The 25,784-nt window shown below is 47.7% G+C and overlaps 2 protein-coding genes across 6 annotated transcripts; one reads left to right on the top strand and one right to left on the bottom strand.

The window, feature by feature from the left end:
- Positions 1 to 1,420: 1,420 nt before the first annotated feature.
- On the top strand, positions 1,421 to 11,251 carry ATP5MF (ATP synthase membrane subunit f). 2 transcript variants are annotated; one of them, XM_036279290.1, is made up of 4 exons: positions 1,423 to 1,533; positions 8,913 to 9,020; positions 10,192 to 10,308; positions 11,065 to 11,220. In XM_036279290.1, the coding sequence occupies exons 1-4, from the start codon at positions 1,521 to 1,523 to the stop codon at positions 11,091 to 11,093; spliced, it is 267 nt and encodes an 88-aa protein (XP_036135183.1). In that variant the 5' UTR covers positions 1,423 to 1,520; the 3' UTR covers positions 11,094 to 11,220. The 2 variants fall into 2 exon arrangements, with proteins under 2 accessions (XP_036135184.1, XP_036135183.1); XM_036279291.1 differs by lacking the exon at positions 10,192 to 10,308 and having other exon boundaries at positions 1,421 to 1,533; positions 11,065 to 11,251.
- A 1,583-nt stretch (positions 11,252 to 12,834) lies between these two features.
- CPSF4 (cleavage and polyadenylation specific factor 4) lies at positions 12,835 to 25,748 on the bottom strand. Of its 4 annotated transcripts, none has more exons than XM_036279282.1 (8): positions 25,588 to 25,748; positions 24,053 to 24,103; positions 22,200 to 22,352; positions 19,748 to 19,843; positions 19,275 to 19,368; positions 17,991 to 18,063; positions 16,266 to 16,436; positions 12,835 to 13,160 (listed from the first exon to the last, which is right to left on the bottom strand). In XM_036279282.1, exons 1-8 carry the CDS (start codon positions 25,688 to 25,690, stop codon positions 13,092 to 13,094), a joined length of 810 nt encoding a protein of 269 aa, XP_036135175.1. In that variant the 5' UTR covers positions 25,691 to 25,748; the 3' UTR covers positions 12,835 to 13,091. The 4 variants fall into 4 exon arrangements, with proteins under 4 accessions (XP_036135175.1, XP_036135176.1, XP_036135177.1 ...); XM_036279283.1 differs by having other exon boundaries at positions 16,266 to 16,361; XM_036279284.1 differs by having other exon boundaries at positions 16,266 to 16,358.
- Between the last annotated feature and the right edge of the window lie 36 nt (positions 25,749 to 25,784).

The raw sequence follows: 25,784 nt of genomic DNA, 5'->3' as shown, positions 1-25,784 counted from the left end.
TTTTCTTTTTTTTTTTGGTGCGATGCCCCTAGCGGGAACCGAACCCAGGACTCTCTGGTCCGCAGGCCAACGCTCCAACCGCTGAGCCAAACCGGCCAGGGCCCATTTTAACCATTTTTAAGTATACAATTCAGTGGCATTAAGTCCATTCGCATTGTTTTGCAGCCATCTCCACTAACCATTTCCAGAACCTTATCATCATCCCAAACATACACTCTGTACCTATTAAACATGAACTCCCCAAATGCTACCGTTCTGTCCCAAACCCACCACATTGCTCTAGTCCTTTATGCCTTTACAGTTCCTGGTGCCTGTTGTGCCCTTGGGCACTTTGTTCACTTAAAAACTACCTCTTCTTTTTTTTTTTTTTTTTCCCAAAAGCCAGCTGAGATAAAGTCCTCTTCTCTGAAATCCTCACAGACTTCCTTCTCACTGAAAGTCCATGGCCCCCTGCTGGGCACACATCTACTGCTGTGCTCACATCTGTCTCCTGCACAATACCAAAGATCCTACAGCTCAAAGACCATGTCTGACTGATTTCTACGTCCCTAGTGCCCAGTACATACCAGTATGTGTTTGGTGAATAAATAAATGGCTGATAAGACTTTCCTAACTCCTCCCTGTCACTTTCCTGATGAAGCTATGTTTACTGGTCCAATTCCTACTATCTACCAGTTCTTAATCCTTTATTTTCACATACATTGTTTCATTTAATTTCTACCACTAGGATGCCAGGTAAGCATTACATCCCTATTTTACAGAGAAGAAAACTGAGATTCAGGATATTGAATCACACCCAAATCAGAACTGCTTAACCAGCAAATGGTTATTGAATCACACCCAAGTCAGAACTGCTTAACCAGCAATGGTTAACATAGCCTTTACACACACACACACACACACACACACACACACACACACACACGCGCGCGCGCGCGGTCAGGCATCATTGTGCCTGGAAAAGATCTGGCAAACAGAAGGGCTAGAGCTATGAACCCCTGGGGTCTTGCATACCTCTGTACTTAGAGCCCAGCCCAGAGCTGGGACACATACAGGTACTCTTGAGTCAAACCTACTTGGCGTTTAAACCTGGATAGACAAAACTTTTCCCGGTGACTGGGAATTCCTTGAGAATTGGAGCTCACCTTCCATCCAGTACAATAGGGAGGGCGGATTTTGATACGCTCCTGTCACTTTTTACAACAAATTTAAGGTGACATGGTTAAGAAAGCCAGGGTATTCTTTTCCTTTCACTTCCATTTTTTTTTTTTTATTCCTTCCTAGGACGGGGAGCCCAGGCTGAGCCCTATTGCCTTTATCCCCGCCCCCAATTGAGGGGGTCCTGGGGCTTTGCCCTCCAGAGACATCGCCCTTCGCCCTGTGGAGCACTTGCAGCCAACCAGCTGAGCGTCAGTCGCGACCTGCTTCCCGTGAGCCTCTGTTCTCGCGACCCCGGGGCGCGTGCGCCCTACCCAGCAGTCCTCGCGCGGCCCCGCGGAGCGGACACCCCGGACTCCAAGATGGCGTCAGTCGGTAAGCACCGAGACATAGTTAGGGCCCATCAGATTGGAAGCTGGAGCCGTGTCCGGGACTCAGGGGCGCACCGGGAGGGGAGGGGACTGCGGAGCCGCCTGCCTTTCGCTGAGGGCCTTCGCTGCGACCTCACTCGAGGCGCACTGGACCGTTTGTCCAGGGTCCTGCGCTGTCCGACCTCTCTTTCCTCCGTGCTGCGTCGCTGGGCTGTGGCGAGGAGGGGGAGGGCGAGGACAGCCGGGTGACGCTCCTCTGGGCTTGGGAATGCGCCGCCTCGGGACTGCCTCCCTCTCTTTGCTAAGGAGTAGCTGATCTCGTCCCCGCCGGGGCCCAGGCCCTTTGCACTTGAACCCGATGTGCAGATTGTGTCCTTTACAAAGCTGAAGCTTAAATTAACGCCTAGGACAGATCCTGGCACAACGGAAGGTTAGACGCATATATTTTATGCGCTGAATAGGCTTTCAGAGGTGCAGTGACCTATTCAAGGTCACAACTTGAGGACTGAGCTGAGAGTCAAACCTAGGAGTTTGGGGCTTCGTGGTAAACTGAGCATGAATCACAAATGGATAATCTTGGAACTAGCAGGCTTTTCCGTGACATGTGTGTATGAATTTTTACACTCATCGGACTGTGCACAACCGCACGATACTGTCAGAGTTTTGATTATCCTCAACCCAGTTTCTATATTCTTAATCTCAGACTGTATAAATGAAGAGGGGATCAGGAAAGATGAGAATGGTGCTGTTTTTCCCATCTGTAAAAACGGGCATGAGAATATTCAGTAGGTGGTTTTGTTGTTTAAATAAGACAATATGTGAAAAGGAAGCATTGAGACTTGGTGTCTTATATAACCAAAGGGTTGTTGTGAAGAGCACTATGGACTAAGGATTTAAAAATTTAGTACATATAAGATACTTGGAACACTGCCAGGTGCACAGGTGAGTGCTACTTATCTCAGTTGAGCATGATCCTGTCACATCTGGTCCATTCAGCATCACCCTAAGAAAAGGAATTGAAGTCCAAGTCTCTTCACTACTGATGACTTTGTAGATGATATCTGTTACCAGAGCATTAAACTAATAGTTCATTAGCAAATAAAGTGATGAAAATAGGAATTAATAGCAATAGATGAGATCAGGGGTTGGCAAACTACGGCCAATACGCTGAATTTCCTGAGGCCTGTTTTTGTCTGCGTGAAGGAAGGATTTTATGTTTTTTAAAAATCTGTTTAGAGCCCTGGCTGGTTTATCTCAGTGTTTAGAATGTGGATCCGAGGACCGAGGGTCAAGGGTCAGATTCCTAGTCAAGGGCACGTGACTGGGTGGAAGGTTGGATCCCAGGCCCCATTCGGGGTTCTGTGGGAGGTAACCAATTGATGTGTCTCTCTCACATTAGTGTTTCTCTCTTTCTGCCTCCCTCCCTTTCACTCTTTCTAAAAATCAATGGAAAAATATCCTCAGGTAGGGATTAACAAAAATAAATAAATTTGTTTAGAAAAAGAAGACTGTGTTACAGAGGCCTTGTGTGGCTTGCAAAGCCTAAACTCTACTCTCTGGCAAACCTTTGGGTTAGATTTAGTACCCAGAAGACACTTGGCATTTTCGTGCCTCTTCATATAAGTGAACAGTATGCTTTTTTAAAAAATAAACAGCCCTGGCCGGTTTGGCTCAGCGGTTGGAGCATCAGCCTGCGGACCAGAGAGTCCTGGGTTCGGTTTCCGCTAGGGGCACGTACCAAAAAATAAAAAAAAGGCAATAAAAAAAACAACAACACACAGTATCAGTAGTTCATTGATTTTTTTTTTTAGAGTGAGAGGAAGGGACAAGAGAGAAACATCTATGTGAGAGGGTAACATTGGCTGCCTCCTGCATGTTCCCTACTTGAGATCAAGACTGAAACCCAGGTATGTGCCCTGACCAGGAATTGAACCAGCAACCACTTGGTGCAGGGAATGATGCCTAACCAATTGAGCCACACCACCCAGTATGCTTCTTGAAGTCATAAAATCAGGCCAGAGTTGTGGTCCTTCCACAGTCTTCACTGAAAATCTGTCATGACCAGGAACTGTGTGTATGGATGCTCCCACTTTCAGATAGTTCATAAGCAGAAAGACAAATGATAATAATTCCCATTTACACAGTACCTAAAGCCAAGTACCATGGCGGGTACTATTCTTATCCTTATTTTACAAAGGTGGAAACTGAGGCACAGAGAGAGCAGTGACTTGCCCAAGATCACACAGCTACAAAGTGACACAAAACTCAGAATACTGGACTCTAGAGTCTGCTCTGTGATCACCACACTCTACTGTTGGGAACCAGTGGCTGCAGAGGGATGTGCAGCACAGCACAGCAGTGTTGAGGGAGGGTTCCATTATGGCTGCCAGTGAGGCCTTTGTCTTCCACTAAAAGAGAAGTTCTTGGAATAAGTGTAGATATATCTCTAATGAATCTGATTGCCCCTTGGAGTTTTGTGATGGTGTTGTACTTGTTAAAAGTAATGTGATTTTCCCCCCTGTGCTTTTGGTTAAGGAAATGCTCTTGCCTTCATAGTACAGAGATATAAATGTGTAGAAAATAAGTTTTAAATTGTTGGCCTTTTTTCCGCTTTGGTGTGCCAAGGCATCATGCTATCTCCTGAATGTGGACATGAGAATGCAGAATGTGTTTTCATAGTTTGTGTGAATGTGAAAAAAATAGCTTCAGTGGGCTTAGAAGTGGCCTGATTATTACTTTTTGAGCCGCCAGCCTTATACCAGTCAAAAATACTTTGATTTAAAATTGGCCGTTTTGGTTCAGTGGTTGAACGTCAACCCATGTACCAAGAGGTCACCAGTTTGATTCCTGGTCAGGGCACATGCCCAGGTTGTGGGCCAAATCCCCAGTGGGGGGCATGCAGGAGGTGGCCAGTCAATGTTCTCCCTTATCGATGTTTCTATCTCTCTCTCCCTTTTCCTTCCTCTGTCTCTGTAAAGAAAAAAAAATACTGATTTTCTTTTGTGTATTTCCTCTAATAGTTTTTAAAAGCACTTTTAAACTTTTATTTTGGAAGATTTCAAATAAAAAGGAAGCAGAATAATATAATGAGCACTTTGTACTCATTATCCCATGTCAGCAGTTAGCAACATTGTGCTATTCTAGTTCCATCTGTACCTTCATCATCACTCCTCAACCACAATGCCATATTTAAAGCCAGAGCTGGTTTTACGTATGTATGTATGTATGTATGTATTTATTTTTATCCTCACCTGAGGACATTTTTCCATTTTGTGTTCAGATAGAGTAGGAGGGAGAGAGAGGAAGAGAGAGAGAAACATCAACATGAAAGGGACACATCGAGTGGTTGCCACCCACACAACACAACCAGGGCCAGGGACAAACTGCAACCATGGTACCTGCCCTCAGCGGGAACTGAACCCAGGTCTCTCTGGACCACAGGCTGATGCTCTAACCCGGCCAGGCCAGAGCTGGTTTTAGAATGACATGTTTGCACTCCTTACTGTATGCAAGGAGGCTTTGAGAGTGTAGCAAAGGTATTACTATGTATTTTTTAAAGTCAGATATCTTTTATTATTTTAAAAGTGTGTTTGTTTTTTTTTATCCTCACCCGAGGACATTTTTGTATTTATCTTCAGATAGAGCGGGAAGGGAGAGGGAGGAAGAGAGAGACAGAGAGAGAGATACATCAACATGAGAGAGACACATTGACTGGTTGCCACCCACATGACCCCAACCAGGGCCAGGGACAAACTGCAACCGAGGTACGTGCCCTTAGCAGGAACTGAACCGGGTCTCTCTGGACTGCAGGCCGACGCTCTAACCGCTGAGCCAAACTGGCCAGGGCTAAAAATGTTTTGTTTGTTTTTTTAATTTTTAGAGAGCAAGAAGAAGAGGGGGGCGGAGAGAAACATGGATGAAAAAGAGGAGAGTGAACCATCAGTCAGATGCCTCCTGCATGCCCCCTACTGGGGATTGAGCCCACAACCCACGCATGTGTTCTGAATGGGAATTGAACCAGTAACCTCTTGGTGTGCACAGGACAGTCCTCAACCAACTGAGCCACACCAGCCAACGCTACCATGTTCTTATTTAAGAAGAAATGTGGTATAGTAATCCTTGGACTAAAAGCCTGCCAATTCAAATAAAGGCAAACCTGGGCCCAGCTGGTGTGGCCCAGTGGTTAAGCATCGATCCATGCTCCAACATGTTGCTGGTTTTATTCCTGGTTAGGCCATATATCCAGGTTGTGGGCCCAATCCCCAGTGCAGGGCATACAGGAGGTAGCCAATTGATGTTCTCCCTCATGTATGTTTCTGCCTCTCCCTTTCCCTTCCTCTCTCTCTAAAAACCAATAAAGAAAAAATATTTTAAAACAAACAAACCTGGGGTGTAAGATATGTATTTATTAATCATTTCTGAAAATAACACAGGCAAGGTGACAGAGAAAGGTATAGGTAATTTTTGGAGAACATTGTTTGGCGTCGAGCTTAATATCATTGACAGGAAACTCTCCAACAGAGATTTGGAACATATCTTAAAATTCATTTGAGACTATCTGACATTTCAAAAATATTACTAAACTGCCCTGGCCAGTTTGGCTCAGCGGTGAGAGCGTCGGCCCGCGGATCAGAAAGACCTGGGTTCGGTTCCTGCTAAGGGCAAGTACCTCAGTTGCAGTTTGGCCCCAGCCCCAGTTGGGGTTGTGTGGGTGGCAACCAGTCGATGTGTCTCTCTCACGTTGATGTTTCTCTCTTTCTCTTCCTCCCTCTCTCCCTTCCGCTCTATCTGAAGATAAATATAAAAATGTCCTTGGGTGAGGATAAAAATGTGTGTGTGTGTGTGTGTGTGTATAAATGTATATATATAACTAAACTAATCACAGTTTTCTGTTTGTAAAATGACTAAAGGGTGAGATTAATCCTAGAAATCCTATGTTGTTAAAATGTCCTAAAAGTCTAGCCAGTGTGGCTCAGTGGTTGAGCGTTGACACATGCACCAACAGGTTGCTGGTTTGATTCCTGATCAGGGCACGTGCCCAGGTTTTGGACCAAATCCCCAGTGGGGGGCATGCAGGAGGTGGCCAATCGATGTTCTCTCTCATCAATGTTTCTATCTCGCTCTTCCTCTCAAAAATCAATAAAATAAAATAAAATTTAAAATAAAGGTTGGTTTATGTGCTTTCTCCTTCTGCTCTTCTTTTATTTTTATTTATTTGTTTTTAAATCCTTACCCGAGGATATTTTTCCATTTATCTTCAGATAGAGTGGAATGAGAGAGAGAGAGAGAAACATTGATGTGAGAGAGACTGGTTGCCTCCTATATACCCCTACCAGGGCTGGGGATGGAACCGAAACTGAGGTATGTGCCCTTGACTGGAATTGAACCCTCAACTCTTTGGTCCCCAGGCTGATGCTGTAACCACTGAGCAAAATGGCCAGGGCTACTCTTCTCCTTTAAAAATAAATGTTTCATGTAGACCTTAATGAGATTTACATAGTAATAATAATAGTTTGCAATTCTGAGCAGTGTTCCAAATGCTTTACATAGATTTTCATTCAATCCTTGGAATAAACCACTTTACAGAAGAGGGAATGAGCTCACAGATTATATAGAAAGGAAATGCCGGCATTTGAGATAAGGAGGTCAAGGAGGCGGCCTTATAGGAGATGGCATTTAAGTTTAGATAACCTTGCCCTGGCTGGTTTGGCTCAGTGGTCAGAGCGTCGGGCTGCAGACCAAAGAGTCCCAGGTTCGATTCCAGCCAAGGGCACGTACCTTGGTTGCAGTTTGTCCCTGGCCCCGGTTAGGGTCGTGTGGGTGGCAGCCAGTCGAAGTGTTTCTCTCAAATCGATCTCTCTCTCTCTCTCTCTCTCTCTCTCTCCCCCCTCCCTTCCCCCCCTCCTTCCCTCCCTCCCTCCCACTCTATCTGCAGATAAATGTAAAAATATCCTCGGGTGAGGATTAAAAAATAAAAAGTTGAGATAGCCTTACGATGAGTCCGGGGCACTGCAAATGCAAACACACTCAGTGAAAATAGTTCTGTTGCATATGAGAAACAAAGGGTTTTGGCTCAAGTGTGGTGAGCCCAGGAAGATGAATGGATATGAGATGGTTTTCTTCCCCCATAGAATGTTAGCTCCTGAGAACAAGGCTCTTGTCTGTGGTCCATGCTGTATCCACAGTGCTTGGTGTGCTACCTGGCATATGCTCCATATTTATTGGATGAATCTAGGTGGAAGGTTGGGACAGTATGGGATGGGTAGCCTAAGCCCTAACTCTTAAACCATGTATGCAAGTCACAGGTGTATGCCTCCACCTGTCAGTTGTGGCATGTTGTGACAAGCACTCATTCTGGTCCATCAAGGCCAGGGGCTTGGTTCTCCAGATGACATATAGAAGATTAGAAGCTGCTGTTAAGCCTTGCATTTCTCTTTATGGCCTGACAGCCCTTGCTCTTGTTAAAGGTTGGGAGATGTCAGGATATCTGTGGGATTCCCCTCAGTGGACTCTTGAGGCTGGCCATTAGGGAACGTTAGTCTTTCCTTGGACCCCAAAATGGAAAAGAAACCTTGTAGTGATTTAGTCTGCTTCTCCTGTGGCCGGTCATCTTTAAGAAGGGAGTTTAGTCCTTGACTCCTTGCCCTGAAGAGGACACCTACTAAGCTGCTTTCTAAAGTTGACCTCTGATAGAGGACAGGGAAAAGGGAGACCATTCCTTCATGAGCATCTGGACACTCATAGCTCCATCCCCCTTTCCATTCCCTCCCTGGTCTCCTTCCTATTTTACTCAAAAGCCCAGAGATGAGTACAGTATGACCTCAACTAGGAGCACTTCCTGCCCAGTCTGTAGACCCATTGAAATATAATCTGAGGCCCATGGGATCATGTAGGGTGGTTCTTACTGTTATTTGACATCTTTGGTCCCAGGTAGGATGCTTAAGATAGAAATCAGATCAGCTTTAGGAGTGTGGGGACCAGACCTGAGGTTGAGTCCTGCCTCCGTTGCCTGCATGCTGTTTGAATTGCCCACCCCCCAACCTGGCATCAACTACTTGCTTCAAAGATTAAATGAGCTAATATATGTAAATACTAGTTTTGTAGTAATCTTTCTATTCTATCCTCCACTTTACTACTTTCTTCCTCATGGCCCTTAGTTCTCTTTTTAGATAGTTATTCCCAGCAAGCTGTTATTTAAAATCCTGGTTATTAATAAATCTGTCACTACAGCAGTTTCTCCGTATTATTTATATCTAGCCTCTATGTTAGTAATGTTTTTGAATGCCCCTTTATTGAATGGTTGAAATAAGTGACATAAAAGGATGCTATTTGTATTATTGGGACATTTTTCAGTGTGTTTATTTTTCTGCTTTTCCTAATCAGTACCATTGAAGGAGAAGAGACTCATGGATGTCAAAATAGGGGAGCTGCCAAGCTGGATACTGATGCGGGATTTCACCCCTAAAGGCATTGCTGGAGCATTTCAAAGAGGTCAGAGCCTTTTGGACATGTGCAAACAAAAGCAAATATCTGGTTCTCCAGGTTTTTTTCTCCTCTGAATTAATTTTGGCCTTGTCTCAGATTAGTAAGTTTTGTAGACAAAGAGATTGGTACCTTTTGAATTTCCATGTTTGGTGCTGTCAAAGACTGGCTCTGAGATATTTCAGCCAAGCAAATGTTTTCTATTGCTTGGAATCAGTACCATTGCCTTCAACTTAGAGAAATGTCTATGAGCATTTTTGCATCATTAGACTTCTTTAAGAGGAAAATGAGTGAAGCATAGTGGACATCAAAGTATAATGCTCATCTGCCAGGCCAAACTTCTACGATGAATATTTGAAATGGTCTGTCCTTCATGTCTGTGCATTTTAAAGTGCACAGCTAGTCAGATTTATCCTGTGGAACCCTTGTCATGTTCCAAGAATAAAGACCCACATCATTCATGGGCCTGCATGGTCTCCAGCCTCCTCAGGGCACCTCTTCTGTGTTTTTCTTTTGAATTCTGGCCTCCCTGTGGCTGTCTTTTGTGTGCCATTTTTCCTCCTGCCCTGAGGCCTTTGTTCAGTTTTGCCTTCAGATCAGAATACTCTACCTTTCCCTCCTACAATAGTTCCGGACTCCTCAGTGGAAGTGAATGTGGCCTGTTCATGCTCACAGCTCCCTGCTGTGCTTCTTCATGGCATCCCTCCCTCACATTTGTAATCTGTGGCCTTCTATGATCATTTCAGTATTTTTCTATCTATTAGGCCTTGAGCCCCAAGAGAGCAGATATTGTTTCCTCACTCATGGGAGCACTTAGTAAAGAGAAACACACAAAGCCTTCCTTCCTGAGTGGCCCTTATTGGGAGTTGGATTCTCAGAATTAGGGCTGGAGGTGAGGGTGAGGTAGGATCAAGGGCTGACAGGCTGAACTAAATCTACAAAGTCAAGGCCAAAGTGTAGGGGCGAAATTAAGGTAGACCTAGCTGGAGCTTCTGGGTTTGTGGGGACCCAAGATTCTATGGGGCATTTGCGCTTTTCCCTTTTAGCAACCCATGAATGTAGGGTCAGTGGCTTAAAGAGCCAAGCAGGGCTGGATCCCTGAATTTAAGCCAGACTCAACTTTGCACTGCATGATGCATTCACAGCAAAGCAGGGCAGTGACTTCTTCTCCTGTTTGCAGGTTACTACAGGTATTACAACAAGTATATCAATGTGAAGAAAGGGAGCGTTGCTGGGGTTTCTATGGTGCTGGCAGCTTATGTGCTTTTCAACTACTGCCGTTCTTATAAGGAACTAAGTAAGTGTCTCGGGTTACCTTGCCTTCAGTGGGGTTTCCCATGAAAGGGTGGCATTGGCTTACTGTCAGATTTAGAAATCCATCATTCTACTAACAGCTGAAGAATTGGAGGGACATGTCAGAATGTAGTATTTAGGATATTATCTTAAGTGAGAAAATTGTGGCAGAGAGAAAATACACAGGAAAAATAAGATGCAGCTGGGGTATTTCAAGATACTGCTGGCTCTGCCAAAGGTTGATGGGAAAATTTAGCTTTATTTTCCTCGCAGCCCATGCAAAGAGGAATATAAGTTGAGTGGTACTATCTGATGTCTGTGCAGTGCTCTGGAGAAACATAGTTGTTCCTGGTTCTGAGACCCAAGAAGGAGCTTGTCCAGTGGGAGATATCAGAAACATCATTGGTGGCCACTGATTGGGTTTCATGGCTGTTTCTGACAGCATCCAGCCCCCTGCCTGTCTGTGGCATCTGGGGTGATGCTAGCTTCAAAGTACTGGACAGGTTCTTGGGGTATGTTTGTCTGAGTAGGTGTTCTTTCTGGGAAGAAGAGGCTGACCAGGGGGCAGATGAGCACCTTAGGTGCCTTCATGTCTCCAGGTCAGCAATTCTGCTGAGACTCTGGCTGGCAGGTTCCAAGTCATTTCCTGAAAGAGATTCTCAGGATGGCTTTATGTGATTTTAGCCCAGCATTCTCCCTCTTATCTTGTACTTTCATTGTACCTTTTAAGAAACTTACCATTTTGCTTTTCTAACTTCAGAACATGAGCGAAGACGCAAGTACCACTGAAGAGGGCCCAGTGTGGACTCCACATTCCTGACTATGACCTTTGCCCAGCACCTCTAAATCCTTTCATATTGTAATTAACACCTAATAAAAGATGGCTGGTACTGGGCTGCTTCACTGATTTGGCATTTCCCTCCACTCCAGGAGGACCTCTTGCACAAGGTGGGATGACATTGCTTTACCACTCCCAAAGGGGGACTGTCAGACAGCCCCAGGGATTTGAGCCATGGAGCCTATGTGGGGACCTATATGACTGGGATTTTGTCCCAGCTCACTGGCAGGGTGTGTGTGTATGTGTGTGTGTCCTAAGCACTTTTGACCTTTTGTCACCTGACACTTTTACAGTATAAAGCAGAAGCCCTGCGTTCCCCAGAATGCCTTCCCCACCATTGTTTTACATTACCCCAGGGTATCAGTGGGAGGGAAAGCAAAGCCCTGACAGCCCACATCTAGCTTTTTTCCTTACTTTCATCAAAGGCCTTCAGTTCAGTGACATGACTGGTTTCTTGCTGAGGGGTGTATAGTGAGCCTATATACTGCATGGAATATAAGAGAATGAGATGCTATAGCTAATTATCTCCTAGAAGACCTGAATTTGCATAACATCCATCCAACATTTGAGATGAAGGAGACCTGTCTAGGTGACTGTTCCAAAGCCCAAGCTTCCAGACTTTTCTTTTTTTTATTCCCCACCTGAGGATACTTTTCTATTTATCACCAGATAGAGTGGGAGGGAGAGAGACAGACAGAAACATTTATGTGATAGAGCTACATTGACTGGCCGCTTTCCGCACGACCCAACCAGGGCTGGGGAAGAACCATAACTGAGGTACGTGCCCTTGGCCGGAATCAAATCCGTGACTCATTGGTCCGCAGGCTGATGCTCTAACCATTGAGCAAACAGGCCAGGGCCAAGCTTCCAGACTTTTCTAGCTGCCAGTAAAAAGGCCTTTCACTGGCAGCATCACTTCCCCTCTGGAGATTCATTTGTTGAAAGGGGACAAGCAGGCACCAATACCAAAGCTTCATGCCAGGCAGCTAATGCAGCCAGTAGCAAAAGCATCTCCTTGGCATGGAGTCTGAAGTAATGAGACACAACTTAAAAAACAAGCTTTAATCAAACTCATAAAAATTGTTCTTATAATTGAACTTGGGTAGGCCCCTTGCCTAGCAGGTTCCAGGTGACGGTTTCACATTTCCAGGCTCAAGGTGGTCTCCATAGGCCAAAAGGTATCTGAGTGACAGACAGTACAGACGCTTGATGGAGCAGGAGGTAGGTGCACAGGTGGACCATGTCAGCTTTTTATGGGGTGGTCTGCAGCCCCAGCTTAAGGTATACCTTAAACACTGTCAAGCATGTGCTCCAAGAAAATAAGCCCAGAGGAAAAAGACCCTCACGCTTGAGAGCCCTGCACCCCTCCTCTCAATCACTGCCACCTTGGAACAGGACCAGGCTGAGGCAACAAGCCCACCCGAGTTTGCCCTGAAGGGCTGCCTCATTCAAATCACATTGATAGGCACAGCTTCTGAATTCAGCAGGACATGGAGGAAGCAGGAATGACCTGGCCGCAGCTTTAATGACCCACCAGCCCCTTGGGTCACCAAGAACTGGTGTTTAATGAGGCCCAAGGGGAAGGGCCATCTTTCATACAGAACTGCTTAGCACAAGCTCTTCCCCACAACTTCCTCCCCTCTCCAGAGGGCGGTGTTCAGGAAGTCCCAGACAGGAGGTGTTGATGCCCAGACAAACATGATGCTGACTTGAGGGACAGAACTGGAGCACATGTCCCCTTTTTAAAAAAAGAGATTACAGCAAAATGATAGGGAAACTGACAGACGTAGCCCCTCAGACTGATAAACCCCAGTGTGCTTGCCTGCCAGCTCCAGCCAGAGTTGCACTAACACTGGCATTGAACAGTTAAATGCACAATCCCAAGGATGTCCCAGAGTGGTCCCCAAAACGGGGCCCCTTGGGCTGCTCTGAGCTGTTTCCAGCTGCTGTCATTGTCCACTGAGAAAGGCCAAGTGCCCTTTGGTGCATCTGTTGGCGTAGTGTCCTTTTTCACCACACTGGGAACAGCAGGAAGGGAAGAAGACAAAAAACAAAAACAAAAAGACAACACTGTTTTCAAATGCAGTTTTCAATGAAGGCAGCACCCACCAGAAACCAGGTTGCGAACAGGGACTCTGAAATTCTCAGTGGTAGTTTCATTCAAATACGAAGGAAAAAGCTACAGAAGGCACGGTGGTACAGAAATTGCAGTCAACAACTCGTCAGATGGGAGAGTGCTGCAGCTAGATGAACTGAGCACACAGTACATGGGGCCTGCCCACAGAAGGGCTCTCACAGTGGGTGGCAGGAAGGAGAAGCCCATGGCACCAGAGTCCCCCACCTGTTCAAGTATCAAGCCCCTCTGCATGCCTGACCAGTCACTTACCTGTGAGGCACCATTCTGGGACTTCCTGGAGATAGGAGGGAACACAGAGAGAAGCCACCAGGCTCCTTCCCCAATGCAGGGAGGGATTCATTGCTGTGGACACTGAGTGTGGGCTGCACCCAGATTTTCCCCCCTGGTTCTTGCACATCTGCCTAAGCTACCCCTGGGGACTGGTTTTGGTCACAGGATCAGAGATGGGACAATGGTTAAACTTGGGTGAACAGACCTTTTAATTGCCTTAAAAATCTAGCACTGACCCTGATTTGTCCTGGCTCTGATTATCCAGTTCTGCCTTAATTTCCCTTCATTCAATCTTGTTGCTCCTCAAAAAACAGAATTCTAAGAAAGGAAGTGAATGGCAGCCTCAAGTACCAAACAAGGGGTCTGGAGGTAGTAGCGGGGGCACCCACTCTGCACTAACCCACCCATTGCCCTCCCAGTCCCTGCTTCCTCAGCCTGGAGAGCAGGGCTCTACTTGGTCACCACTGCTGAACTCGTGGCTGTTCTATTCCTGATCCTGCTGTCCTTCTGTTTTCAAGTTTTTCTTATTTGTACATGTGACCTGTGTGGACAAGTGGCCTATGTAGCTGCCAGTTCTGCCAGATGTGATGACCACAGGGAGGGACTCTGTGGACCTATTCATGACACTTGGCATGTCCATCAGCCTCTACAGCTGTTCCTGGGGAATCCAGGATTCCCAGACATCTGCAAAGCACCCCTGGTAAGAAGAGGTTGGCAGGTCCTCACCCCAGCTTTCTAAGGTTCCAGGACTTAGAAAGCTTGCTTCAGAGAAACCCTGCTGAAGAGTCCTGCAGGAAGGCAAGATGACAGCTATGCTGCTTCAGGACGCCGAAGTTTCCTCACTGTACTAGAGAACTGACGGGCTGGACACTGCTCTGCACAGGACAGACACCCTCATTTGCCTCACTTCACACCCTCCTCTCTACTCTCCTCACCTGTCCATGGCTCAGGCTCAGAAATCTGAGACCTTCCCTGAATCCTGTGCATCAGCCTTTCCTTCCCCTGAGAACAAATAGCCCTCCCAGCACAGGGCAGCAAGCAGTCTTTGTTTCCTCAGCAGAGCTGGCACAGAGCAGGTGTTCAGTGAGAGTGTGATTGCCATGGGAAGTGTCCAGTGGGCTGGCTTTTCTATGAACATTTTAAATATATGCCTTTTGACTTGGCCCTTCTATTTGCAGGCATGGATGCTGCTGACATCATCAGACAAGAGCTCACAAATGTCGAAGTATCAAATTCAGCACTGTTTTTAGCTGCAAAAATTATAACTTAATTGTCTATCAACAGAGAACTGGTAAAATAAATTATGGTTATATTGTGTAGTCACTGAAAAAGATTATATTTACATATACTGATAAAGATCTATAGTATAAAGAGAAAAAGACTATAGAACATTATAGATACTAGGGCCCTGTTTGTATTAATACATACTGTTCTTGTATTTAAGTGAATAAAAGTTTAGACGGGCAGTTTTCCAAGTGGGGTCCAGAGGTCCCTTGTGGGGTCCCCTTTAGGGATTTTGAAGTGTAAAGGGGTACCAAAACCAAAAAACATCAGAATAGAATATACTGAATAAAGTGGCTGTTTTAGAAAAGGTGGGAGTAAGGAATAGCACTCTTTGTATCCTGAACACTTCTATATCATAAGTTTTTTTTTAAAAGTATGTACTAACTTTGCTTGTTTCTGTTTTGTGATTTCTCTGGGCCGATGCTCTAACCGCTAAGCCAAACCGGCCAGGGCCGTTTTGTGATTTCTAATTGTGAACTCATTCTTCAGAACTCTAGCTGTGAGGATTCTGTGTAATCTGGGTGGAGAATAAATTCCTCAAATAGCCAGATGCCAAGAGCCCATCTGGGGCTGTTTTAGGGGAGAAAACTAGCTTTTTAACCCTCACCAACAGCATGAATACAGGCCCAAACACATGGAAGGGCTTGCCAATGACTAAACTCTCAAGGGACTCCCCCACTCCTTTCCATCCAGAGCCCAGAAGGACACACGTTTCCTAGAGGGATTTTAAAAAAGTTTACTCTTTCCCAGAGTATCCTATTTTATGCATGCGTGTGTGTGCAGGGGGTGAGAAAAGTATTCTGATTTCTCTGTGTGGGCCTAAAGCTTAGAACCTCTCCCTTGAGTGTGCCCACGCAGGATCTGAGGACAACCAGGGGCTTCAGGGCTCATTCTTGTCCCCAGATTCGTGCTTCTACTTTGTTCCTAGCCTTTGACAGATTTCCCTCCCTCTTTTTGGCAAGTACACTCCATTCATTGAACAGTGTGTGCTTAATCATTCACCTGGCCTTGATGTGTTGTGGAAGAAAGTAGGATGGCTTCTAGCCCACCATAGTGGCCCACTTTTACCTTTTCTTTTTCTTAATCCTCTCCCAAGGATATTCTTTCCATTTTTGTTCAGATAGAGTGGGGGGGGGGGGTGAGAGGGAGAGCTAGAGAAATATCGATGTGAGAGAGACACATCAACTGGTTGCCTCCCGCACAACCCTGACCAGGGCCGGGATGAACCGCAACCAAGGTATGTGCCCTTGACCATAATCTAACCCGCGACTCATCAGTCCGCAGACCGACACTCTAACCACTGGCTAGGGCCCACTTTTACAATCAGCAAAAACAAAGATTATTTTCATTTTTCAAAATTAATTATTTGGGGAATAAGTGAACAGCCAATGACTGTGAAGACCCTTCCCCACCCTCCAACCCTAAGACTCACCTTGTAACAGGTGACCTGCTCCAGCGGCCGGGGTCCCCGGTTGCCTGCACTGCTGTTTTGACTCTGCATGACCCCGATGACCTGCGGGGCTCTCTGCTGATTGGGAGAAGAGTTCTGACTCGTTAACTGGATCAAGGAGGACGACCTTTGTAATGGCGGATTGTTACTTTGCTGGAAAGAGTTACACAACACGGTTTTACTGCGGAAAACACGTGCACGCAGATTACCAATGGGGACAGAAAAAAAGAGGGCGGGACTGCTCCCGCATGACCAGCAGGAAGGGCTTCCGAGGTGGCCCCGCTCAGGAGAGCAGGCAGAAAAACATCTGGTGATGATGGCAGGAGCTGCTGCCCGAAAAATTCCATGCAGACACACAGAAACGAAAAATAAAAGTAGAAAACAAAACACCAAAGAGACGAGGAGGTCTCTGGGGCAGTGGGGCGAGGGCATGAGCAGGCCTTACTTTTGTTTCTGAGGTTCTAGCTTCAGGTCAGGATGAACGCTTGGTTCAGCCAGATGTTTAGCAGCCTACACGGCGAGCAACAGTCACAGAAAAACAGTTGGAGGCTGACATGCTGAGCTGCGGTCTAGGGGCTGAGAGGGCCCTCCACTAGGGAGTCATGTGAGCAAGGGGGATGGGGTGAGGACTGGACAGCAAGGTCACCTCTCAACCGAGTGGTTTCTGGCTCTGGCTTCCATAAATGCAGGAACCCCGAGCTAGGAACCCCTAGGCTGCCATGGCTGCACCCACACCTAAGAATTTCCAGTTTTGCTAACAAGGAATTCTGTCTGATCTGCCCCATAACCTCCTGAGGGTGGGGAGATGGATCAGTGTAGCAAGTGCAGACACTTCTGCTAGCTGCTCAGCCTCTAACACTGAGGAAGGCCTGGTGGGGCTTTGACAACAGGTTCACAGTCCAGCCAGTTGAGATATAAGGCAAGGTCAGTGGATGGCTTTATTCAACCTGTTGAGCCCCTGCCTAATACAATGGCCAGCCCTTCCTCTGAGTTCCCAATCCCCTACTCCAGTAACCAAACCCAGGGTGCCCTTGGTTTGGGGGTGGGGGTTGCTGCAGATTCCCATATGCCTACGGAAGTTCCCTCTTTCCTCCTGCTTGAGGGGTCAGCCATCTGCTGGGTTGTAGGACCCCTTGTCTAGAAAACAGGAGCCAGCTGGTCCTTCAGCCCTCTATTCCCAGCCTTCCCCATAGTTGGGAACATCTACACAGCGATCACAGCACTGGCCAAAGAACTAGCCAGTATTGGTTTTGCTCCCAGATCTGTTCCTGCCCAGCTGTGGCACCTCAGGCAAGCCCCTCACTCTATGAGTGTCAGTTTCTCCATTTGTAAAGGAAAGGATCTAAACCAGAAGCAAGAGCGGTAGACAAATGGTAATCATGCAGCCTTCCACTCTAGCTCTCAAGGTGGGCTCTAGGAAGGTCCTGTTGTGCTGCCAAGGCACTCGCCAGGCAAGGAAGAAAAACCAGGTGGGCATTTCGCTCCACTAGACAGACCTCCATATTTAGAGGCAGATGCAAACTGCTTTACTCCCTGAATTTTCTGCTGCAACTCAGGGTGACTGTCCTGCCTCCCAAGCCCTCTCACAAGATCTCCAGCTGGGTCTGTGACAGAATGCACAGTGTGATACAGGCACTGAGTTCTCTGCTGCAAGGGCACTGCCAGGTCTGGCAGTGCCATAGCCAAGGAGGGGCAAGGACACAGTACCTTTGTTGGAGGCTGGGTCTGCTGCGGTAATGGAGGCTGCTCGGTGGTTCCCATCGGCAGTTCAAATCGAGGGCTGGACACCCAACAGCCAGAGGGGATGAGAACAAAAGAAGAGATGAAAGAGGAGCTAGGCCAGGTGGTGGTCTCGAATTTTGGCCTAGGGAATATCCCGGCCAGTCTCTACCCAAGCACAGAACACAAACCACCTGGACGCAGGGTGGGTGTTGGCTCTCAGCTCTGCCCCTGAGGTCACAGGACAGTGGGAAGAACAGAACTGACATGCCTGACTCAGACTCTGCTCTGCTTACAACTAACTGGCTGACACTAACTGGGGAAAGTGCTAATGGGAGAAATGAAGGAAGCAGCTATTGGGTCAACAGAAGGCACAAGCCTGCTCCATGAGGGGCTTTGAGCATGGGAGCCCCTTCCAATACACCTTTCCCTGCAGCGTCTAATTCAAGTGCCAGACCTCTGACAACACAGACTCCCCAGAGGACATGCCTGCCTGCCTGCCCCACAAGCAGGAAGCCGTGGGCCACTTGCAGGCGCCTGGGCTCTCATCTAGGGAGCGGAACCAAGTCAACAGCACCGGCCACCAGCTCACCCTGTGGCAGCAACTAGGACAGTGTGCTCCTGTACAGGTGGTGTTGGCAGTGCCGATGGAGGCGGCACAGGAGAGGGAAGCTACTCTGGATCCAGTGCCATCCTACCCCATCAACACCCAAAGGCGCAGGAGAGGAGCGCTGAGCCTCGCTGCGCAAGAACCCGGCTTTGGAGGACTGCAGACCTGCCTCTGAGCAGGCACCACCACATGGCCCTGGACAGTGGCTGAGCTGCCTCAGTGTTCTCATGTGTGAAACAGGACATTCTCTTTCACACTTGTGAATTACGTGAATTAGTGTATGTGAAACCCCAAGCTCAGTATCTTCATAGAGGAGGCCAATACTGTAGTTCCCTCCCTTTAGGGCACAGGTTCTTAACTTGAGGGCCCTAAATAGTATGCAAGGCTATGTGTGCATGAATTTTTCTGCAGTGCAGGGCACATAGCTTTCATCAGATTCCTTGATGGCTGTGCCCAAAAAAGGTTAAGTGCTGGTGTAGGCAGAGCCACCTCTGGGCTCAGAAAACAACAGGGGTCCTTCTCCAACCTCCCACTCCTGCCCCAGGCACTGTGCTAACACCACCCAGGAACCAAAGCCCAACTGAACCCGGGAAAGATGAATGGGCCAACAGGGCATGGGCAACAGCAATGTGGGAGTTGGGGGAATAAGGCTGACTACTCACTGCATGAATTTACACGAGGGCCCCTCCGGGCAGAATCCCACGAGGTAATTCACACAGATGACTCTCCGGGTGTGCCGGTGCCTACACAGAGGACCTGTGGAGCCAAGCATCAAGTCACTCTGACCCTCCCCTCTTTAGGGGATGCCCTCGTGCCCCTCTGCCAGTCAGAGCCCTACCCAGACCACTGTCTGGGGCACAGAGAGCAAGAGCAGGGCTTCAAATAACTGGCTTTGCCTCTTATTCATACAAAACAGTGGACACAGAACCTCTCAAATACTAGTTCCCTTATTGAAAATGCAGCCCACACAGGAGCTTTGGGAGGCTCAAGTGAGTTGAGGGTGAAAAAAGCCTCACTAGCCCCCAAATGCCTAATACCATGTTTTGCTGAAATAAGCAGGACAGGTAGAGGGTCATGTGGGCAGGGAAGAGAGGACTGGCCTCTTGCCAGGGGGTCCAGCCACTCTGACACCTACCGTGCTTGCAGAAACCACGGTCGTACCAAGGGCAGTCCTTGATCTTGGACTCGGGGTCGATGTGCAGGAAGGGGCACTCCTTGTTGCTGCACTCCCCTGCAGGGAAACCCAGACATGCATCCACCCGGGACAGCCCTGGGTGAGCTGGACCCAGACCCACCTCGGTTTCTCCCAAGGCTGGGGCCCATTGTGCGGCTGAGGGCCAGGTGGTTTTGGTGTCTGCTCCCAGCCTGGTGAACCCTGAGACTCGAGAGAGTGCCTTAGAGCCTCGGTTTTCTGACCTGTACATGCACTGTGGAGGTCTTCCCCTCATATGTGTCCATGCTGCCACGAGGGTCAATGACAGAGCTGGGCACAGGGTATGCATACACTCATTAAATAACTCATGGCTCCATCCCTTACCCAAAGAGGGTTTCCCAGGCACTGAGGCATGCCCAGATAAGCAAATGTACCAGTTGAGGCCAGGAAATTACTGTTCTACTCTGATCAACTTTTCACTTGTACTAGCTGGGACAGGGGAAAGGTCTGAGAAGTCTACCTTTTAGGAAAAAAGTAGGGAAGATTTGGGAACTCAGGCTGGGTCCCTATGATAGAAGGTAATGAAGCCTTCATGAGAGGAGCTGTCTCAGGAGCAATCGGCCCAGCTGCCACCAGCATCTTTCACCCAGCTACAGTTCGGCCACTTCCTTGCTTGCCCTTCCTTTCCAATCTATGTTGCACATGAAAGGCTGATCTGAGAAAATGCAAACTCCTTCTGAGACCCACAAGTCCCTGTGTGGTCTAGCCCACCCCTCCCCAGTCTCCACCTCTTTTCCACCACAATGGCCCCCCAGCTGTTCCAAGACAGTCCTCTGCCAGGACTGGCCTCTGCTTAGCTTTCAGATCCAGCTTGGTCTTACTTCCTTAGAGGCTTTCCAGACCATTCTACCTAAAGGAGATTCCTCATGTGGTTTCATCACTGGTTATTTCCTTCAGAACACTCATCATGCACAGTTCTCTTCTTTATTTGTCTCATTGGCATGTTAGCTGCCTCTTTCCCTGGGCCACTAGAGCAAAAGTACCATGGGGCAAGGAATGGGCCTGTCTTCTTCATCACTCTCTCTTCAGGACCTAGAAGGGGTACCCTCACCTGTGTCACAGGTGACAGGAGCTGCAGACAGTATGTTTGCACCAGGTCAGGCTCTGTAGGAGAATGGCAGGCAGGGATCTGTCACAGAGGCAGGGGGTTGAGGAGGGAGGGTTGCTGCACCCAGGGCCATCAACAGAGAAGCAGGAAACCCAGGTCAGCCTGCAGAGGCACCCTTGAGAGTCTGCCGATGAGGGCTGGCTCCTGCCTTTGGGGCCAGATGGGAAAAGGCTTCCATGGAGAAACCACTGCTTTCTTCCAGTGCTGGTTCCAAGGGAGGTGGGGGAAGTTGGGAAGTCTCGAGTCCTATTTCTGTTTGTGCTTTTTGACTTTTCAGCTTGTATTGCCTCTACCAAAAAAAGCCACAGCTCTAATAAGCCAGCACGCCAAGCCTGTTGGGCTGCTGAAATAATTAGCATCTCCTCTGACAATAGTGCTTTGAAAGCACATAGCAGGTCTAGCACTCCTCAGCCCACCACAAAGAACATAGCAGACTTCTAGTCTTCCCCTGTGCCTTTGCAAAGGGCCTGGGGCTGGTAGTCCTAAGGTCAGAGCTAGCCCTCATCCTGACCAACAAGGATTTTTCCTGATCAACCTTGCTCAGAGCAGAGAGCCAGGAGCTTCTAGTTCCATCAGAGAGCACAACAGCTTGGTTGAGCCCTGTGCCAGCCCTACTACCCTCAGCCTGTGTCAATTCCATACAGTTCACTCAGGACAGCTTAGACCACATGTTCTCTAAGCAGGGATCAAAGCAATCTTAGTTTCAAGGTGAAGAGTCGGGCTCTTTGCCACCAGAATACAGTTCCCCAAACTTGCTCTTCTTAATGGGTACTTTAAAGATAAGCTACTACCTGGGATCATGTGCCCAGAGAGGAGGAAACCAACTATGGTCTGGGGGGCAGTCAGTTGCCACACAGTAAGAAGAAGCTGATTTGAGGGAGAAGGTTGACTTGATCAGAAACAAGGCCTCTAGCTAGCTGCACTGCTCACCCACCCACCAGGAGACTCTCATTAGTCTCAAATTCCCAAAGTACCTGAAAGTGCTAAAAAAAAAATAGCACTGCAAAAAGGTAGGGATTATTAGAGAATAACTATAATGTCCCATGACTAATGGGCCAGCTGAGGTTGGAGGGCAATGCCTGAAGTTCTCATCAGAACCTGGAAAGATGGGAGATGATAGATACTGTGGGAGCCTGAGCAGCTGCTTAACTCCCCTGGGTCTTGGTTCTCAGTGGAGCCTCCTCAGAGCTACTGGGGCTAGGGGCGAGGGGGCGGGTTCTGGGTGGAGGGAGGGACCTGGCCACACACCTTACCAAACTGCCTTACCAAACTTCGAGTAGAAGTAGCACTCAGGCATCTTGGTCATATCATACTCATGGAGGAACTCGCACTGGTCCCCCTTCTTGCACAGCCCCCGCAGCCAGTGTTTGCACACCACTGTCTTCTCGCCACTAATGTGGCGAAATGGGCACATGCCCCCTGTGGAGGAAGATGGAGAGATGTGGCCTTGAGTCAGGGGCACTGGGCCTGGGGGAGCCTAGGCGCCTTCTCCCACCTCCCTGAAGCACCAAAAGCTGCATGTCCCAGAAGGTGGTGGCTGTCCTTGGCAGAAGGCAATGTGGTTTTAGGTAGTATATGGACACACATTTTAAGTTTAAATAGTCATGCATTTTATTTTACTGTATTTTAGTAAAATCTAACTAAAATATCATGATTTCACAGATTTCACTGTAAGATGGGATAAGACCAATGCTGGTGTGGGGGAGGGGGGAGTTTATGTCTTTATTTAAAGAATAGTTCCAGTGATACATGGACATGGCAAAAACTGCAGGGATAAAGAAACACTGGGGTTTGGGAAATACAGCCCTAAAAGATAAAAGGTAAAGAGAATCACCAGCAGAAGCCTGGACTCCAGGCAGGCTCCATCTTTAAAGTACCTACTTAACCTCTAATAAATAAGAAAGAAGATCTACTACAGAACTGAAGAAATGCACTGCATACAAACTGCGGGAGGTCTCCCTTCTGTTAGCAGGACCTGAACGATCATCCTTACAGATGGGACAGAACCACAGCCTGGGAAATTCGTATTTCTAATAGTGGCCTGGCGGGACTACTAGGAAGGTCCAATCAGAATGAGGCTGTGACTGGTGGTGATCTAGACCAGCCCCATCCAACAGAACTTTCTGCAATGATAGATGCTCTATATTTATGTTGTCCAATATGGCAGCGAGTAGCCACCTGTGGCTATTAAACACTTGAAATACAAGTATGACTTAAGAACTGCATTTTAAAATTTATTTAATTTTAATTGAGCACATGTGGCTAGTAGCTACTGTATTAGTTAACAAAGAGACAGTAATAATGCCCATGTTAAGGACAGCTTGCTAACAGATGGTGGCAGGTCAGAAAGGCAGAATTACTAAGCAAAGACATGGGATGGAGCCCAGGGACAATGATGATCCAGCTAGAAAGCTGGAGGCTGACCTGGATGACCTACTTGGCTGGTCTATCGATTTAGCAGTAAAAGACTGAGTTATAGAACCAAAACTGGCCAAAATCAGTCATTAAAACCAACCTTGCTCTAATTCTGTGTTCTCTATTCAAGCTTGTGATCAAATTTAGTTTCCAAATAAATGTGTCTACAGAAAGAAAAATGGCCAGACTTATATGTAGTATATAAGGTCCTGCCCAGCCGATACTTTTCCTTATGCAGCCTCTGTGGGGGGCTGGTTAGTATGAACAAGACTCCATGAGACAGACTATTGTGTTTTTTTTTTGTTTTTGTTTTTTTTTTAACGAGTGGACAGAGGACAGTGAGCCTGTACAAATTGCAGAATGACAAAGACCTGGGTCCAAACACTGGGCTCAGCGTCTCACTAACTTTGTGACCTTGAGAAAGTGCCCAAATATCTTAGTGCTAAGAGCTTCTGTTCATGTTGTAGGTCAGCTTGTGGCCACAGGGAAAGTGAAGTGAGAAGGCTGTTCAGTCCTGTGTTTTAGGTTTCAGGCAGAATACCCCATCATGTTCCTAGCCTATCTAAACCACAGTTTCATTTAGGGACACTATTAGTCTGAAAAAAGCAATGTAAGCCAGAGACCTGATAGCCTACAAGTCTGCTAGGGGGCAGAGTGGTGGAAGGCACCTCAGGACAAACATCAAGGAACCAGGGGTTTCTTACCTTTGCCACAGGCAGCTTTCAAAAAGAATTCACACACAGCAGCCCCTGACTCTGCAGAGAGGAAAGAAAAGGAGAAGGGTCAAACAAAGCAAGGTGCGACCGCTACTAGGGACATCTGAAGACAGGGAGAGGAAATCCCTCTGGTCTTCGACCTATGAAGTGTTCATGATACAGGAAATGGACTGGCAAAAAAATGCAAAGCCAGGCCAAACAAGAAAAAAGTTGCTTATTTCAGTCATTCCCTGGAAAATGAAACATATACATTGAGGCCAGTCATTACACAGGGCTTTCTGAGAGGCTCCTATAATAAAGATGCTTTTAAGGGGTTAGGAGTGAGTGTGGGAAGGATGGAGCACAAGATCACAGAAATAAATTACCTGGTGCTCAGACCTTCCAGAGGGCTAATTCCCTAGCACTTTAATGTGAGACAGAGGGAAGGAATGATCTCACAGGAAACACAAATGAACGAGGGACAGGAGAGGGGGAGAAGGGGAGAGAGAGAGAGAGAGGGAGGGAGAGAGAGAGAAGGGGAGAGAGAGAGACACACACACACACACACACACACACACACACAGAGACATGCTATTAGAGAGGGAAGAGCATGACTGAAGACACAGAAACAGGATTGCTCCTGATTTGCAACACCAACACAATTATTAAAGGAACAGTATTTTGCTTCTACAGATGCAGCTGGTTCAGGTGAGGGGAGCAAGAGAATACAGGCTAAGTGCATGCAGTGGAAGTCAGTGAGCTCCAATGACTAGCTGTTCCAATGAGCCCAGTGATTTGCCAGGCATGGCTACCAGAATAAATCTGGTTTCACAATGTTTTCTCTATTAGCAAGCATTTCAGAATTGCTGAAAACCCACAGAGAGCATCTCTGAAAGCCACCTGCGTGCCTCTACTTTCTGACTTGCAGGGGACTTCCTGGCTTCTGGGGAGCAGGCAGATTTTGCTAGGACGGACTTAAGGCCTTGGAACTGGGAATCGTGGGGGTGTCATTCGTTTGCATTTCAAAAAGTCTGAAAAGGGGGCTATGGCAGCTGCCTGGGTGTGATGAAAGACCCAGAGTTGAAGTCCAGAAAACAAGAATAGATTCCCAAGACTGTGAGTCCTAGAAGAATAGTGGAGCTTGAGAATCTAATTGTGGGTCTTCTACAGAGAGGGAGAGGTGGTCCTTCCCTCAGTCAGACTCCTCCAACGGCCCAGTTTTGATGAAAGCAAGAGGGAGATCACAATAGGGGGCTGGAGATGGGGAAGGGGGTTATACAGTACTTTCCTGTAGTTGGGTAGTGTGTGGGGTGGGGGAAGGATTACCAATCCAGGATACCCTCCTTCATTCAGTGATTATTTGAGCAGCCGGATAAGGTCTTGCCCTCCTGATGATTGACCTGATGATTGTCTTAAACTAGCCCCAGGGGATCAAAGATCCGAGGAAGGTAGGCTCCCGAGTCTGAGTCCCAGGACAGACAGGGAGGGGTCCCGGGTCCGATCTGGTGGTGCCCCTTGCCCGCCGGCCCCGGCCCCAAGCTCACTGTCCATGCCGGGGAAGGGCAGCGGCTGCGCCCCGAGCTGCTGCTCCACCGCGATCTCCAAGTCGAACTTGATGTGGTCCACGCTGGCGATGATTTCCTGCATGGCGGCGGCGGCGGCCCCACCGGCCCGGCTACCCTCCAGTACCTCGCCGCTCTCACACCTCTACCCGCCACCGGCCGCCGCACACGGTCCTTCT

Source organism: Molossus molossus, unplaced genomic scaffold, assembly GCF_014108415.1.
Source record: "Molossus molossus isolate mMolMol1 unplaced genomic scaffold, mMolMol1.p scaffold_m16_p_3, whole genome shotgun sequence".
Classification (NCBI taxonomy): domain Eukaryota; kingdom Metazoa; phylum Chordata; class Mammalia; order Chiroptera; family Molossidae; genus Molossus; species Molossus molossus.
The sequence above is the reverse complement of the archived record's forward strand: the minus strand, read 5'-3'. Positions and strand labels throughout refer to the sequence as shown.

What these genes read in the sequence shown, in the direction of transcription:
- ATP5MF (XM_036279290.1), top strand. An exon ending in TGCTGGAGCATTTCAAAGAG is followed by an intron (nt 9,021 to 10,191) that starts GTCAGAGCCTTT and finishes TCCTGTTTGCAG; the next exon opens with GTTACTACAGGTATTACAAC. An exon ending in CCGTTCTTATAAGGAACTAA is followed by an intron (nt 10,309 to 11,064) that starts GTAAGTGTCTCG and finishes TTCTAACTTCAG; the next exon opens with AACATGAGCGAAGACGCAAG.
- CPSF4 (XM_036279282.1), bottom strand. Translation starts at nt 25,690, where the DNA reads ATGCAGGAAATCATCGCCAGCGTGGACCACATCAAGTTCGACTTGGAG. An exon ending in CTACTTCTACTCGAAGTTTG is followed by an intron (nt 19,844 to 22,199) that starts GTAAGGCAGTTT and finishes GTTTCCCTGCAG; the next exon opens with GGGAGTGCAGCAACAAGGAG. An exon ending in CCCTCGTGTAAATTCATGCA is followed by an intron (nt 18,064 to 19,274) that starts GTGAGTAGTCAG and finishes TTGGGTGTCCAG; the next exon opens with CCCTCGATTTGAACTGCCGA.